Below are 17,013 nucleotides of genomic sequence, written 5' to 3' on the forward strand. Positions count from 1 at the left end.
CCTCCAGGCAGCGTCTTGGTTCTGCGGTCACGTTAAAAGCTGCCATGCTCTGGTCCTAACACATGATGAACACGATAAAGACATGCAGCACCAGCTGAGGTTTCTCGTGTCTCTTAAACTGAACTTTTTAATGCACGTTGGTGAAATAGTTTAAATCATAAATTGTCTTTGAAGACTGTGTTTGGTGCAAGTCTTGAAACATGTGGAAACACTCTTATCATATCAAACTCTGTTGTTGGAGGTAAAATAAACTCAACCTACAAAAACAGTGTTTCTCCAGGTTCCTTCTACTTTCAGAGTCAGACAGCAGTGTTCAAGTGTCTGTCATGGAACGCCGGGTTGATCTGCTATGACAGGTTTGAGAATATAGACGATAGAACTGAAAAGCATGGCTGGATTCCACCTGTGACATTTCACGCGAGTCTCGTGTATTTTGTTCAAGTAGACACTGCAGAGACAGACAGAACACAGCTTATTATTGATACGAAGAAATCCTCCAAAAAATGTTCAGTCATACCTTTAAAATCATCACGGTCCTTCAGCCCAACCAGGAGTGACATACCAAAATTACTCCAACACTACATCAACAACTGAAGCAGGAGGTCACAGAAGAACTCAGTAAACTGCAGGACTCATGCCACTCAGAGTCAACAATAACAAACAGGATGGGCAAAAATGGTGAAAACCACTGCTGCCCCAAAACAACACAAATGCCCGTCTCACATTGATGATCCTCCCAAAATTGTGGGAAAACTTCTGTGGACTGACACGACCACATTTAACTTTCTGGTAGGTTTATTACTTCTGGTTTAAAATGAACACAGCATTACAGAAACAAGGAAATTACAGCAACAGTCAAACATGGTGGAGGTAGTGTGAGGACCTGATGATAAAACTCTTTTGAAATAAATTTGCTTACTTAATTATTGTGTTATGATTATAGCGTTCAGCTGTGTTGAAATCTAATGAGTGTGGAGACACTGGATTTGATTAAAATCATTTATATTTACTCTAAAACTGTACAGTGAGTCCTGGGGACTGTTAGCAGAGCTGCTCTGGGCAGCGTTATGGCACGATAATCTTAAGGGAGAATAAAAAGTCGACACACATATCTCATTCCTGACGGAGGACTCTACCACTACACTTCTCCAGTGCATTCACAGAGTCGTTGCATGGTAAGACCTGGATGGGATGTGGGCGGAGCCTTTTACCGTCATTTTATTACGGCGCAAAGTACAAACACCTGTGGACACACAATCCAACACTGTACAGTGAGTCCTGGGGACTGTACGGTTAAGCATTCAGATTTTACTGGGGCCACTTATGTTGGTTTTATCTGTTAGCTTTGAAAAAGGGGCTGGCGATGATGGTGAAGGGTGGAGTAGCATAAAGGGCTTTGACCCCATCCAGGGCCATTTTATCCACATTAGGTTGTAGTCCCAGCCTAATGTGAGGTGAGCAGCAGCTTGTTCCTGGTAGATCCTCTGAAAAGTGACTGTTCAGAGTTCTGCAGTGAGGCTGCAGAGCAGGCAGAGCTGACAATCAGACAGAGAGCAGAAAGCCAGGGGAGCAGCAAAGATTTAGACAGTGCTGTAGTTTTACCAACGATCCACTGTGCTCCAGTTTAATGTTTCCTGCTTTTGTAGTGACTTCCAGTAATATACAAGTATGACCAACACTCCAGGACGAAAGAGAAACTGTTTTGCACAGTGTTAGTGGATACACCCCGAATGAATGCATTTACTTTAAAAGGCATATCAGTCAGTACTTATCTGCTCATAATCACGTTTTAAATCTTTGCCATTGGATTGAGGAGCTATGACAGGGAAGGTATGTGTGTGCATGCTTGTGTGTGAAGAGCCTGGACGCTGACAGTTAAACTGCAGCAGGTCAAATGGACTGAACTGCCAAAGGGGATTTTCCTTTGAAGCTTCTTGTAATCTTTGCATATTTAATTAATGGTTCTTTGACATTCTTGCCCTTTGGCAGCTGGGACACATTGACGTAGGGCAATTCTTTGAAGTGAGCTTGCCTGATGAATCCAGCCCATCAGCTCCACTGCACTTGTGGTTCTAGGATATTTAAAAGTAGAATGAAAGAGGGCCCAGCGGTTAAAGCTGGAGAAATCTCTGTGTGCAAGGCTGAAACTTGCACACAGAGACTCACACCTGTGAGTCTGTCATGGAAATGAGTTTCAGCTGGAACACAGCTCGCTCTGCCATCCACAGATCACACATGTGAACACGATGCAGACACTCTGCTGTCCTCTCTGGACCAACGCTCATTTAAAATGGACTGAGGCAAAGTGGGAAACTGTTCTGAGGTCAGCCAAAACGACATGTTTGGACTAAAGACGGGAGGAAGAGTCTGCTTTGTTACCAGCACTCAGCCTTCATTGAATCAGCAGCTGGCACATCTGGAGAGGCCATCAATGCAGGAAGGTGTATACAGGTTTAAGAGCAACAGAGGACGTATTTTTCAGGAGAGACCTGCATATTTCAGCAGGACAATACTAAACCACATACTGCAGCTATTCCAGCAGCACAGCTTCATAGAAGAGTGCAGGTGTTGAACTGCCTGCAGTCCAGACCTTTGACTAACCCGAAACATCTGATACATCATGAAATGAAAAATACGGCAAAGCAGTGAGAAACCGCTGTCAGGGAAGAAAGGGACAACAGTCCTCTCTCTAAAGCCCAGCAGCTGCTCTCCTCTGTTCCCAGATGTTTACTGGCTGCTGTTAAAAGAAGATGGGATGCCTCACAGTGGGAAACTATTTTTTATGAGTCATGTTGCTGCCATTAATACAGGGAGTGCAGAATTATTAGGCAAATGAGTATTTTGTCCACATCATCCTCTTCATGCATGTTGTCTTACTCCAAGCTGTATAGGCTCGAAAGCCTACTACCAATTAAGCATATTAGGTGATGTGCATCTCTGTAATGAGAAGGGGTGTGGTCTAATGACATCAACACCCTATATCAGGTGTGCATAATTATTAGGCAACGTCCTTTCCTTTGGCAAAATGGGTCAAAAGAAGGACTTGACAGGCTCAGAAAAGTCAAAAATAGTGAGATATCTTGCAGAGGGATGCAGCAGTCTCAAAATTGCAAAGCTTCTGAAGCGTGATCATCGAACAATCAAGCGTTTCATTCAAAATAGTCAACAGGGTCGCAAGAAGCGTGTGGAAAAACCAAGGCGCCAAATAACTGCCCATGAACTGAGAAAAGTCAAGCGTGCAGCTGCCAAGATGCCACTTGCCACCAGTTTGGCCATATTTCAGAGCTGCAACATCACTGGAGTGCCCAAAAGCACAAGGTGTGCAATACTCAGAGACATGGCCAAGGTAAGAAAGGCTGAAAGACGACCACCACTGAACAAGACACACAAGCTGAAACGTCAAGACTGGGCCAAGAAACATCTCAAGACTGGTTTTTCTAAGGTTTTATGGACTGATGAAATGAGAGTGAGTCTTGATGGGCCAGATGGATGGGCCCGTGGCTGGATTGGTAAAGGGCAGAGAGCTCCAGTCCCACTCAGACGCCAGCAAGGTGGAGGTGGAGTACTGGTTTGGGCTGGTATCATCAAAGATGAGCTTGTGGGGCCTTTTCGAGTTGAGGATGGAGTCAAGCTCAACTCCCAGTCCTACTGCCAGTTTCTGGAAGACACCTTCTTCAAGCAGTGGTACAGGAAGAAGTCTGCATCCTTCAAGAAAAACATGATTTTCATGCAGGTGTTAAGGTTCAAAATTGAGGAAGGAGAGTACAAACAAGCAGGTCCAGAAGATCTTGGTCAAACAATGATTTTAATGACTACACACGTGTGGGAAGAACACTCTGTACGCAGACAGCAAGTGATCTCCGACTTAATCAAAGCATGAACAGATATTTTATACCATCAGGGCTTGATTTACTGACGCCCCTTCATGCGTCACAGACAGGATATATACACATACGTCAATATCAAAACAACCATGACTTTTAACACAGAACATCATCTTCTATTTTCATGGCCGATTCCTCCGGTCAACCTTTCAGTTCCTCTTTCTTGCCGAGAAGACAAGGACGGTTCCTCTTTTACCGAGACACTTTCACCGTTACAATCCAGACATGACTAATCTCTCTCTCCTCTAAATAAATCTAACTCATGTGTGTGTGTCACGACCTCACATGCTCTCTGTGTCACCTCTTCACCTACTAACTGTCTGTGTCTCGTCCTCAAATGCTCTTTCTCAATTCACCTGTTGCACTTCTGACCTTTCACTAGACCAGAGGCTCACTGAGACTATGTGTATGTCTTCTACTAAATAAATGTTTTAACCAAGAACCTCTACTAAAACCTTAATATAAAATGACCTGATATAAGTGTTTTGTAAGCATGTACGCAGTTTTAACCTTCTATAGCTCCAAGTCACTTGCACAATAGATTGTCCGGACATCGCGCCGAACAAAGCTTCCAACCCCCAATTAATTGACCGAGCTCCAACTCTTTAATAAGCACAGATATGCATTGTGTATAAAATAGTCATAACTGCACCTGAAATACAAGGTCAACATCATCATAAACATCTTAAGGCCATCTTAAAGCTATCTGTTACATTGTTAAAGCCTCGTCTTAGCCTGCTGCTCAAAATAACTTTCACTTCTGCAAACTCTCTGCAAGCCTGTTTCCTGTCAGCCTGTGACTTTTAGCCTTTCTGAAAGACACACACTGTTCAACCCCTGAATGCAATATCCATGCTGCAGATTATATTTATTATTTAACAATAGCAGTAAAATAATTTCCCTGCTCCACACAGGACAATGCTCCATCACACGCGTCCAAGTACTCCACAGCGTGGCTGCAAGAAAGGGTATAAAAGAAGAAAAACTAATGACATGGCCTCCTTGTTCACCTGATCTGAACCCCATTGAGAACCTGTGGTCCATCATCAAATGTGAGATTTACAAGGAGGGAAAACAGTACACCTCTCTGAACAGTGTCTGGGAGGCTGTGGTTGCTGCTGCACGCAATGTTGATGGTGAACAGATCAAAACACTGACAGAATCCATGGATGGCAGGCTTTTGAGTGTCCTTGCAAAGAAAGGTGGCTATATTGGTCGCTGATTTGTTTTTGTTTTGTTTTTGAATGTCAGAAATGTATATTTGTGAATGTGGAGATGTTATATTGGTGTCACTGGTAAAAATAAATAATTGAAATGGGTATATATTTGTTTTTTGTTAAGTTGCCTAATAATTATGCACAGTAATAGTCACCTGCACACACAGATATCCCCCTAAAATAGCTAAAACTAAAAACAAACTAAAAACTACTTCCAAAAACATTCAGCTTTGATATTAATGAGTTTTTTGGGTTCATTGAGAACATGGTTGTTGTTCAATAATAACATTATTCCTCAAAAATACAACTTGCCTAATAATTCTGCACTCCCTGTATAGTGGGGTTGGGGTTGTAGGGGTTGCAACTCTGAATTGGATAAGTGGGAGAATGTGGACAGATGGAAGGAAACATTTTCATAGTATATTTAAGTATGTTCACAAATGATCAGAGTTACAATGAAAAATGGAGAACAAACAAAATCACCGAACTGCTGTGATTCATGAATTATTATTATTTTTATTAAGAAGTGCTTCTGTGCTGTACTTTCACATTTGTATTAAACAATAGAGGATTTCTCAAACTAGATTATTATGTAAAACAAATTTTTAAAAGACAGTTTGCATTTTGTCAGCCTTTTCATCATCATCATCAGCAGCAGCAGCACCACCAGCAGGAGCAGCATGCTTTGGTTTGGATCTGAGAAGAGAGGACAAAAATAAAAAGAATGTGTCAGATAGCAGGATGCAGCATCAGCTTTGTTACAAAATTAACAGTGAAATATTTGCACTTTAACAGGATTTATGTTCACTGTTTTATTGCTTCAGAATATCTCCACATTCCAATCACAAGTTCAGAATTACCTTGGTGACTCTTATGTATGTCTTTCTTTTAGGCTGGAGTATTGTCATTTCTTTACTCTCTGAAAACCTTTATTTGACCCAAAATGTTACAGAAAGAGTACTGAGAGAAACTAAAAGGAGAGGTGTCTTGATGCTCGCTCAGTCATCCAGGTAAGTAAATCCCAGAAGGTTGATTCTGTTCATCTGGACTTTGTTTTCAGTCTCAGCTGACTGCAGGTTTCCCCAAACCCAACCTTACTATTGCTTGCTTAAAGGGGAATTCTTGGGTTTCCTTTGCTTTAAAGTTTTGACCTTAATATGTGAATTGTATTTATGTATTGATTTGACAACAAGCACACTGATAGATGTATCCATGATTACATGATTATAGTACTTTACCTATTTGCTTTTCTCCTTAAACACCAAGTATAAGAAGTTCCCACTATAAAAATCAGAACCAGAAACCCAGCCACTGCTGATAAGCCAATGAAAGCCTGATGATGACGATTTACCTCATAATCTGCAGACAGACAGAAAAGCATGAATAGTTACGACGCAAAAGACAGAGAGACAAAGCTACACAAAGACACTCACACATATCTGAAAAGGTTGGTGCTCTTATCTGAGCAGAGAAGGCAGGATTAAGGGATTTGTTTGGGAATATAAAACTCCCCCCATTCTGTAGTAACAACAGTAATGACATTTATATTTACTGACTGGGAATGGCACTGCATCTGTGTTACACTGTGACACTCCATCTGTGAGGTGATAACAAAGTGATAATTATTATGTAGATTTAGATATCATCATCTACCTCAACTAAGAACAAGCTGCAGTGTGTTTTCTGTCATTTCAACTCAAAAATGTCAGTTGTCTTTTGATGACATGATTTAAAGTTATCATCATCCCTTCACCTCAGGTTTCCACCATCTGGTTCCATTCAGACTCAATGACCCTAGCCTTTCTCAGAATGCTGTTGAAGAGCCCAAGCTGTGCGTTGAAGTGAGCCCGACTAGCTGGTGTCGCTCAACCTCACGCACTAGCTTAGGCTCTTTCTGCACCAGAGAGGTGATGTTCCATGTCCCAGTAGACTACCTCCATAGCTGCCAGGGCCTCTGCCCATGACTGCTGTCCAACACACATTGTAGGGGATAGCTCAGTAGGTAGAGTGGCGGCCCCATGATCGGAAGGTCGGGGGTTCGATTCCCCTGAACAGCTACCCTGAGGTACCCCTGAGCAAGGTACCGTCCCTACACACTGCTCCCCGGGCGCCCAATGGCTGCCCACTGCTTCACTGAGTGAATGGGTTAAATGCAGAGAGGGATTTTCCCCACGGGGACCAATAAAGTACACTTTCTCTTCTCTGTAGCTGCTCCCTACGGGGCCTCGTGCATTTGGTGAGCCTACAGGAGCGCAAGCCCATTTACCACAGTACGGTAGTGATTCATGGAGAATAAATTATCATTTAAAACTGTAAAAATTGCATTTGTATTTACTCTGGTTCTTTTTATTTAAAAAAATAAGAAATTTGGAAGAGAAAATACTTTTCACTGCTCTGTGTATTAGTCAGTTGCACTCAGTTATGTTAGCATGTAAATGGAGAGTCCTCTTCACACACTGAGGTTAGTTATGGAGTTCCACAGGGTTCAGTGCTAGGACCAATTCTGTTTACATTATACATGCTTCCCTTAGGCAGCATCATTAGAAGACATAGCATACATTTACACTGCTATGCAGATGACACCCAGCTCTATCTGCCCATGAAGCCAGATAACACGCACCAATGAGTTAAACTGCAGGAATGTCTTAAAGACATAAAGACCTGGATGGCCGCTAACTTTCTGCTTCTTAATTCAGATCAAACTGAGGTTATTGTACTCGGCCCTGAAAATCTTAGAAATATGGTATCTAAGCAGATTCTTACTCTGGATGGCATTACCTTGGCCTCCAGTAACGCTGTGAGGAACCTTGGAGTCATTTTTGACCAGGACATGTCCTTCAACGCACATATTAAACAAATATGTAAGACTGCTTTCTTCCATTTGTGCAACATCTCTAAAGTTAGAAATATCCTGTCTCAGAGTGACGCTGAAGAACTAGTTCATGCATTTATTAGTTCCAGGCTGGACGACTGTAATTCATTATTATCAGGAAGTCCTAAGAACTCCCTGAAAAGACTTCAGTTAATCCAAAATGCTGCAGCAAGAGTCCTGACAGGGACTAGAAAGAGAGAGCAGATTTCTCCTGTTTTGGCTTCCTGTTAAATCCAGAACTCAAAATCCTGCTCCTCACATACAAGGTCTTAAATAATCAGGCCCCATCTTATCTTAATGACCTTGTAGTACCATATCACCCTATTAGAGCACTTCGCTCTCGCTCTGCAGGCCTACTTGTTGTTCCTAGAGTATTTAAAAGTAGAATGGGAGGCAGAGCCTTCAGTTTTCAGGCCCCTCTTCTGTGGAACCAGCTTCCAGTTTGGATTCAGGAGACAGACACTATCTCTACTTTCAAGATTAGACTTCAAACTTTCCTTTTTGCTAAAGCATATAGTTAGGGCTGGACCAGGTGACCCTGAATCCTCCCTTAGCTATGCTGCAATAGGTGTAGACTGCTGGGGATTCCCATGATGCACTGGGTGTTTCTTCTTCAGTCACCTTTCTCAATCACTATGTGTTTATACACCTGACTGCACTAAATTATTAGTGATTCTCTTCCACAGTGTGTCTTTGTCCTGTCTTCCTCACCTAACCTTAACGGGTCACAGCAGATAGCCCCGCCTGTCCCTGAGCCTGGTTCTGCTGGAGGTTTCTTCCTGTTAAAAGTTTTTCCTTCCCACTGTCGCCAAAGCACTTGCTCATACCCACATAGCAAAATTGGTATGGCCCACACAATGTACTTACACATGGCCCACATACCGCAAAGAATGATGGCCCTTTGGTGGCCCAGATCAGGTTTGCCAGATGTGGCCCACACATGGGCCAGCACAAGGCCAGTTGCAGACACACTGGTGGTCCTGTGTTGGCCCATGTGCGGATTACCTCTGGCAAACCCGATCTGGGCCACCAAAGGGCTGTCATTCTTTGCTGTATGTGGGCCATGTGTAAGTTGTGTGCAGCCATGAGCCAGTTGCAGACACACTGCTGGCCCAGAACAGTTTCAGCTCTGGCCCCAGATGTCAGCCTAATGTGTAGCTTAATCAAGCCATGTAATAACAACATGTGCTGGAACATAATAGTGCAAAAGCAACATGACTAAACTCTGTTCAGTGAATGGACTGATTCTTATATAGCACTTTTCTACTCTCCCAGATTACTCAAAGTACTCATTACACATTGACCCATTTTCTCTAAACTGGGTGCTTCCTAACTACATTCACACTATTGACATGCAGACTGGAGGAGCCAGGGATCAAACCACTAACCTTCCAATCAGTCGGTGACCTGCTCTACCTCCTGAGCTACAGCCACCCACTGGCAAACATGAGTAAACCCTCACTAGGTTTTGGATAAAGTGTACACTCATGAACCTGTCAAACCTGCATTTGAAACGCTGGCTACCATAGCAGTATAGTATTGCAACATGGCATTTGGGTCTTCTAACTAAAATGGGAAAATAGGAACATAAACAGTGCCATCATTGCCAGACCTGGCCCACATCTGGTTGACATACACTCTGCCATGACACCAGTCAGTCAGAAGTACCAGCTTGATGCCGGACTCAGGGAAGACCTGTTTTGTATGAGCCTGGGCCACATGCACCAAACCACAATCGAGCCAGATGTGGCATGCCATCACATAAACAGTGCCATCTACGCCAGGGCTGGCCCACATCTGGATGACATACGGCTTATCATGCCAGAAGTCAGCCAGCAGTGCCGGCTTGATACCAGATCCGGGCCAGACCTGCTTGATATGTGGGTAGAAGGGTCATATGATTGCTGTGGTTTTCTATGTTTTGATTTTTTTGTGTATTGTTGTAGAGTCCTTAAATTACATTAATAAAACAACTGTTGTTGTGATTTGGTGTAACGCTAAGTTATTAAAGGACTAGTTTATGTCAATGGATGAATTTACTGACTGACGCACAGAAGAAATAGTTCTTTATGGAGCCTAGATGGTGTGAATGATGAGACCAAAAACTGCAATGTCTTGTACCAAAAATATATTGAATAAATAGGGGAAAGGGGAAATGGAACAAAATAATTAACACAACACACAACGTAAATGTCCACAATTAAATAATAAATCAATGCTGTGATTTTTCTGTGCAAGAGTCCTTTTGCTAAGAGTCCTTTTTTTTGGTCCTTTTCTTTTTAAAGTTCACTTTTAAGGTATTCCTCCTTAGGGTCCAGCTTCATACAATGGGAAATATGTCCGTAATCCAAAGACGGCTAAGTGGGGGAAAAGAGGGGAAAACAAAGAATGGTCCTACCGGCTCGCCACTTCAATATGAAGAAGATCAATTCAAAGGGGAAAAAAAACCTGACCGCTGAGTTTAAAGTTTAAAGATGAATTGAGGAGAGAAAACGCTTTGTTTTCCAATACCGCTCTAAATGCCATAAGCTCACAGCCACAGCAGGAGTCGAACCCGGAAGTATCCCTCCACAGCCGGTTTTCAGAGTTGCTGCGACGTGAAAGGAGCCAATCAGAAGAGGGACCTCAAATCAGCTGATGTGGGTCATGTGACAGGCAGTAGTTGATATGGGTTACAGCTTGTATAAGAATTTCTTATATTTATGTATTATTCATATTATGTTATTGTATAATGCCTTGGTGCCACTGGATTTTAGCATGTCTCACACTCATGCAGTTACACAGATGGTGGGAGTCTGGTAAGGAAGTTGGGGGGAAGCAGAACTCCACAGGAACAATCTTTTGTCTCTTCGAGGACTCTGGGAGGTAGCAAGGGAGTGTGAACCTTAAGGTGTGAAACAGCGGTGCACTGCCTTTTGTTCCTGAAGAAGGTTTTTAACTGAGAGCCACGCTAGGCTCAGGGAGACTCTGCTGACCGTCTGCCCCGCGGTCATGCAGGCTCTCCACCAAGCTTGGTTTTCTGTTCTTTGTTTTGATTAAAGAATGTTAGCTGCCGCTCACCGTATGTATGCAGGCTTTATTTAATGGAAAACTTCCACAACATTCCATACAAATAAAATCTGTGCAAAAAGCAAGACTGAGAAAAAAGATATTTTTTAGCACCAAAAATGGTGTTTATGTATCCGAGGTGCTACTTATGTGTTTAGTTTGTACAAATAAAAGAAATACTCTACACCTAAAATCACCTACACCAACAAGCAGTCATAGCTAGGGATCGGGATTGGTCCCAGTAGTTTGATGCTGTGTAAGTCAGTCCAGTTACCATTTAAAAATGGGGCTTTATCTTTTATCTCTATAGCACAAAATTTGCCAGTGCTGTTGTTACCTTCTGTGTTTTTCTTGGGGAGCAGCATTTGCTTGGTATTGTCGAGGTGTCCATCATTGATCTCTGGGTTTATTCCTAGTAAATGGCACATGAGTGGGTACACATTAACAGTCTCAAAGGGCCCAACCACTAAATCCTTCTGGAAATCAGGCCCAACTGCCCTGAAGAAAGGCTTCATGTCCATCACTTGATTGTCAAAGCCATGCTCTCCTTTGTTGAACTGCACAGGGAAGAACTAGAAGTTGAGAGAAAACAGAGAAAACCATGAGTTGTGGAAAAGAGTAAGTATATGTAACTATACATTTGATCATTTTTGTTTCCCTGAGTTATGATTTGAAGTTTTACTCAGTAGGACCACATCATGCTGTGCAAAAGGGTAGTTGATGTTATCCTCAAGGTTTCAGAGATACTAAGAGCATGGCAGGAGTTTACCTCTTATTATCCACTAAGTCTTGGGTGATCTGACTAGGGACAGTGTTGGGTTGTAGCCACATGCTAAAGAGTCACATTTTCAGAAAGTAGATGGGCATGCATTCTCTCACCCCATTGATTACGTATCCTGGATCAGCAAAAAGGATGATGGGAAGGAGTCGAGCATGTTTACTATAGTGCAGCCACGCTGGCATCTCTTCCTTTTTATACACATGAAGATGTGGGTGACTTCCTTTGAGGGCACTGTAGACCTTCTCAAGCATCCCATCCTTAGGAAGCAGCATCCCAACAGGTCCATAGTCCACCAGATGGAACTGGATATCACTGAAGTTGAAACCAGGAATCTTATAGAGGATGATCTCTTCAACCTGTGCACCCCGTAGAACAGTAGTCATCCCATGGTCAGCAGTGATAATAACGTTGAGTCGGTCAGTAAGGCCATGATTTTGGATTTTATCCCTGATGTAGCCCACAGTACGATCCACTTGTTGAACCATTTCCCGGCGTTCTGGGGAATCTGGTCCATATCGGTGCCCAGTCCCATCTGGTTCTCCAAAATACAAAGAGACAAAGTCCAGGTCCTGTTGGTGGAACCACTCTCCAATCACTTTGTCGATGTTCAGCCTCCACTCTGTTTCATTAGAATAATCATATAAACGTGGTTCCACTTCCCTCACCCTGACAGTCTCCCCTTTGTAGGTGGCTGCTGTGCCAGGGAAATGTAGAGATCCTGCTTTGAGACCCTGGAAGGAGATGTAGGAGATGAGGAAGGACATTAAACTACATTAAAACAAGGGAAACAGCTTCATGACACAGGAACTTTAAATCATTGAGGTACGGTACAGACAAATCTAAAGAACCTGTCTCTGTGCTGTTATCCAGATGGGTAAGCTGCCGTTGTCCCAGTATGAATCAACAAACTGAGTCATGTAGTACCCCTTCTTCTCCTGAGTAGTAGTGTTGAACCACATGTTATGGATTACTCCGTGATTCTCAACATAGCGTCCTGACAGACAGAAGAAAGAAACACTAATGAGGAGCGTTAAGAGAACGTAAGGGTAAATGTTAAAAGTCCTTCGGTAATATACCATATTTTTCGGACCATAAGGCACACCAGATTATAAGACGCATCAACCACTAACATCAAAATATGATCCTTTGTGTTTGTTCTCAGATTTATGTACAAACACTTCTGAAAGGATGGTCTTGCAGCAGATGTAGATCACGTTGGCTTCATCTTTTTAAAAGACTGTTTCTATTTGTGTTTGTTTGAATTCTGTTTCTATAAGTCAGTCTGCCACTGTGAGCAGGGATGACTGTGGCTCAGCTGAAGAAGCTCGTTGGAAATAAAGGTGCATCTACCATCACATCCACTACAGTGGACAGTTGGTCAGACCTGAGCTAAATCTACATCTCTTTGTACTAGCAGGTTTGTTGTGTACCCGTGGTCCAGCCACTGCTCAATAGACACAGAGACTTTAGTAACATCTGAACAACAACCACAGTCGTATTTACAAAAATGAAGCACAAATTATGAAAGGAAACATGTGCACAACTTTTACTCCTCAGTATCCAGGAGAAAGTATAAAGTACACTTCAAACCAATGGTGTGAATGTTATTAATGCACTAGATGAAACAAGTAGGGATAGTTTATAGTGAAACAACATTGCTTTAATAATACTGCGATATAACTAATATTTATTAGATTAATTCTTAATCAGACATCAGTGATGTCTGTATAAATCCAATGAATTCACAGTGATCTTTGCAGTCAGGCATATCTTATTATTTTTTATTGATAAAGCTGCACACAGCCTTCTAGCTCTTCTTCTTTATCCCAGCTGTCTTAGGGCGAGAGGCGGTGGGCAGGTCACCAGCCTGTGGCAGGGCTAACACATAGAGACAGACAACCATTCACATCTATGGGCAATTTAGGGTTCCCAATTAACCTAACCTCACTAACTGCATGTCTTTGGACTTTGGGAGGAAGCCAGCGAGAGAACCCACATGAACAGTGTTAACCACCATGCAGCCCTAAGTGAATAACTAATATCTCTCTAATATCGTTCTCTTTTTCAATTCAATTTATTTATAGTTTCAAATCACATCAAGAGTCGCCTCCACGCTGGATCTCAGCGCGCTTCATCAGACAGCTGCAGCTTAATGTTGGTCTAAACGAGGACTGGTTTATACCCGTTCATGGACAATTCTGTTTTTGTACCAGTAAGGTGCAACAACTTATCTAAGCTCTCTAGAATATAATATTATCCAGACGTTAAGACTTTTTAAATACCTGTGAGCAAAGTGAAGTGCGTGGGGTTGGTAATGGTGATGAAGGGCGGTGTGACGTATTGTGCCTTCACCCCATCCTTAGCCATCTTATCCAGGTTAGGGGTGTCCACATCTTGGTCATAGTTCCAGCGGAAACCATCAAAGGAGATGAGCAGCAGCTTGTTCCTGGTGGGCTGAGCTCTCCTAGTGTCCCGCATTGGGACAGCAGCACAGGAAAGGCTGCCTACGAGGCAGAAGGCAGTCAGGCAACACAGCAGCATCACAAAGGATCTCAGGCTACACTGAGCTGTGTCAGCATACCTGCTTCTCTACTCACAGTATTGCTGTTTCCAGTGTTGACGCCTATGTTACTGCTGTTACATAAGTATCACATGTAATCTGATCTGACAAGATGCTCTCTCTTATCAACCCATAAAAAACTGAAATCTAAACTCATATCATTTGATCATGAGTTACAGGTTAATCCACTGTTATTGCCTTTCAATTACTTTATCTGGGAAGGAAGAACCCCTCAGATATCATGAATTGTTGGGAGATGAGGTCAAAGAGAAGACAGCAAAGAGAGATTTGTATCTTTCAAAATGCACACCAAGGTTGTATTTTTGATGTGAATTATGTTCAATTGTATTTTATTAACTTAATTGGTCTCAGCTAAATTGCCTCATTATTATATCACATCATAACAAAGAAGAAAGTTCATGTTCATGAGCACTACAACATCCCATAATAGAGATTGAAAATGTAACGTCATTTCCGGGGTAAAACCACAAAGGATTGTAGGTACGAGTGGCAAGCGGTACTAGCGCACGCAGGCTTTCACATGAAAACAGTCACACAGCGATAAAAAGAAACACAAAGAAAGGCAAGAAGCTGTTGTATTATTAACTGCAATAGCCGGTCGCATCACAGCCACGGGAAGCCGACGGGTAAAGAGATCGGTATTTATCAGATTCCGTCGTGGAAGAGAAATTGTTCAAGTCATGTTTCCGAAGTAACAGAGCCACGGATGGCCTGGGTTGCAGCCATTCGAAGACGTCCCAAAACACTCCAGCTCACAGGTTAGTCTGCTCCAAGCATTTCCACAAAGGTCAGTCTTCTGTTGTAGTTATTATGTAATTTATCATAATTGTTGATGAAGGTTACAAATAAGTCTTATATTGATTTGAAGTGAATTCGTTGCTTTGCTGCTTTGTTCACTGTGGCTTTGCAGGCTAATGTTTGTTGTGTTTTGTAGGAAAACCAGCCTACAAAATGCAGGAATGTGATCCAGACTGGGCCCCTCTATCAACCTGGGCAGAGATGGGCAGTAACGCGTTACTTGTAACATGTTACTGTAATCCGATTACTTTTTTCAAGTAATGAGTAAAGTGAGGGATTACTATTGCAAAAAGGGTAATTAGATTACCGTTACTTTCCTGTAGGAACGCTGCGTTACTGCGTTACTAAAACCATGATTTTTTTTTTGCGAGAATGTCTCATGACAGTGACATAAGCGAGTGCGACGTTCGTGGCAACAGCTGTGTGCAGATCAACAATGGATCATATATCGAGTGAAAAAGTAAACTGGACCTGGGCTTGTTGCAGGGGTCTGAAGTTACTAAACATTTTGTGAGTGTATGCACTAAAACTTAGGATCATATAATAATAAATATGTGCATGATGAAAGTTGGGCAGCACGCTAACGTCCTTACTCCCCTCTGTATGCTCGTGTGGGTCTGACCCTTTCACTCCTTTGATTTTTTCCTCCTCCGTTTTTTGCCTTTTCGTCACGTATGTCTTTGTACGGAGCTGCCGTGCTCTCCGTCGTTTCGTACATAACTCTTTTTGGGGCAAAAAAAATTGCAGGTATGGATTAAGGTATGGTGTTCATCTGAACAATAGACTGGACTGGACTCATAACTCAGACGCCCTCTACAGGAAAGGGCAGAGCAGGCTGTACCTGCTGCGGAGACTCAGGTCGTTTGGAGTGGAGGGCCCACTCCTGAAGACCTTCTATGACTCTGTTGTGGCTTCTGCTATCTTTTATGGTGTGGTCTGCTGGGGTGGCAGCATCTCTGCTGGGGACAGGAAGAGACTGAACAGGGTGATCCGAAGGGCCAGCTCTGTTCTAGGATGCCCTCTGGACCCAGTGGAGGTGGTGAGTGACAGGAGAACGGCGGCTAAGCTGTCATCCCTGATGGACAACATCTCCCACCCCATGCAGCAGACTGTGACAGCACTGAGCAGCTCCTTCAGTGGGAGACTGCGGCACCCACGGTGTGGGACGGAGAGATTTCGCAGGTCTTTCCTCCCCACTGCTGTCAGACTCCATAATAAAGACTTTAACTGATCAAGCACACACATCCATACATATGCAATAATACTAAGTGCAATAATCCTTTCTGTCATCGTTGTATTTTTACTCAGTTGTATATAGTATTTGTATTTGTATTCTATTTTTATCTTATTGTATATTTATTTTATTTTATTCTACTGTATATAGTATTTTATTCTATTCTGTACAGTTGTGTACTGTATTTATTCTTATTGTATTCTAATTTTTGCCTCATAACTTTTGCATTGTCCACTTCCTGCTGTGACAAAACAAATTTCCCACGTGTGGGACTAATAAAGGTTATCTTATCTTATCTTATCTTATCTTATCTTATCTTATCTTATCTTATCTTATCTTAAAACTGTAGAATTAATGATAACTGGTGCTGGAAATGCTAGCACTTGATGCAGTGTTTTGATTCTGCTGCCACTCGTAGCTACAATGCAATGCGCGAAAGTCACGTGGTCTGTCGATCTCTATAGGCCAACCACTCAGCCCACACAACCTCCCAGCAGGACCAGCAGGTGGCACCTGTGCTCTGTGGCAGGGGCAGACCTCTGTCACCCACAGTCTGTGTCCTCCTAACAAACACTGTGTACAGGTGAAGCCCAAAACC

The 17,013-nt window shown here is 42.7% G+C and overlaps 1 protein-coding gene across 1 annotated transcript; it reads right to left on the bottom strand.

The window, feature by feature from the left end:
• Positions 1-5,591: 5,591 nt before the first annotated feature.
• Positions 5,592-14,280, bottom strand: LOC146567870 (ectonucleotide pyrophosphatase/phosphodiesterase family member 7-like). The gene is made up of 6 exons (XM_085283479.1): positions 14,085-14,280; positions 12,651-12,796; positions 11,901-12,533; positions 11,359-11,593; positions 6,340-6,460; positions 5,592-5,797 (listed from the first exon to the last, which is right to left on the bottom strand). The coding sequence occupies exons 1-6, from the start codon at positions 14,278-14,280 to the stop codon at positions 5,707-5,709; spliced, it is 1,422 nt and encodes a 473-aa protein (XP_085139605.1). The 3' UTR covers positions 5,592-5,706.
• Positions 14,281-17,013: the final 2,733 nt, after the last annotated feature.

This window comes from Mchenga conophoros, linkage group LG8 (assembly GCF_057382185.1).
Source record: "Mchenga conophoros isolate Kocher_MC1m ecotype Shallow Benthic linkage group LG8, M_conophoros_male_GT1.1, whole genome shotgun sequence".
NCBI lineage: Eukaryota > Metazoa > Chordata > Actinopteri > Cichliformes > Cichlidae > Mchenga > Mchenga conophoros.

Coding starts and splice junctions, on each gene's coding strand:
- LOC146567870 (XM_085283479.1), bottom strand. CDS start 14,280: ATGCGGGACACTAGGAGAGCTCAGCCCACCAGGAACAAGCTGCTGCTC. Junction 12,797..14,084: donor GCACTTCACTTTGCTCACAG/GTATTTAAAAAG, acceptor TCTGTCTGTCAG/GACGCTATGTTGAGAATCAC. Junction 5,798..6,339: donor TTAAGGAGAAAAGCAAATAG/GTAAAGTACTAT, acceptor CTCTCTTCTCAG/ATCCAAACCAAAGCATGCTG.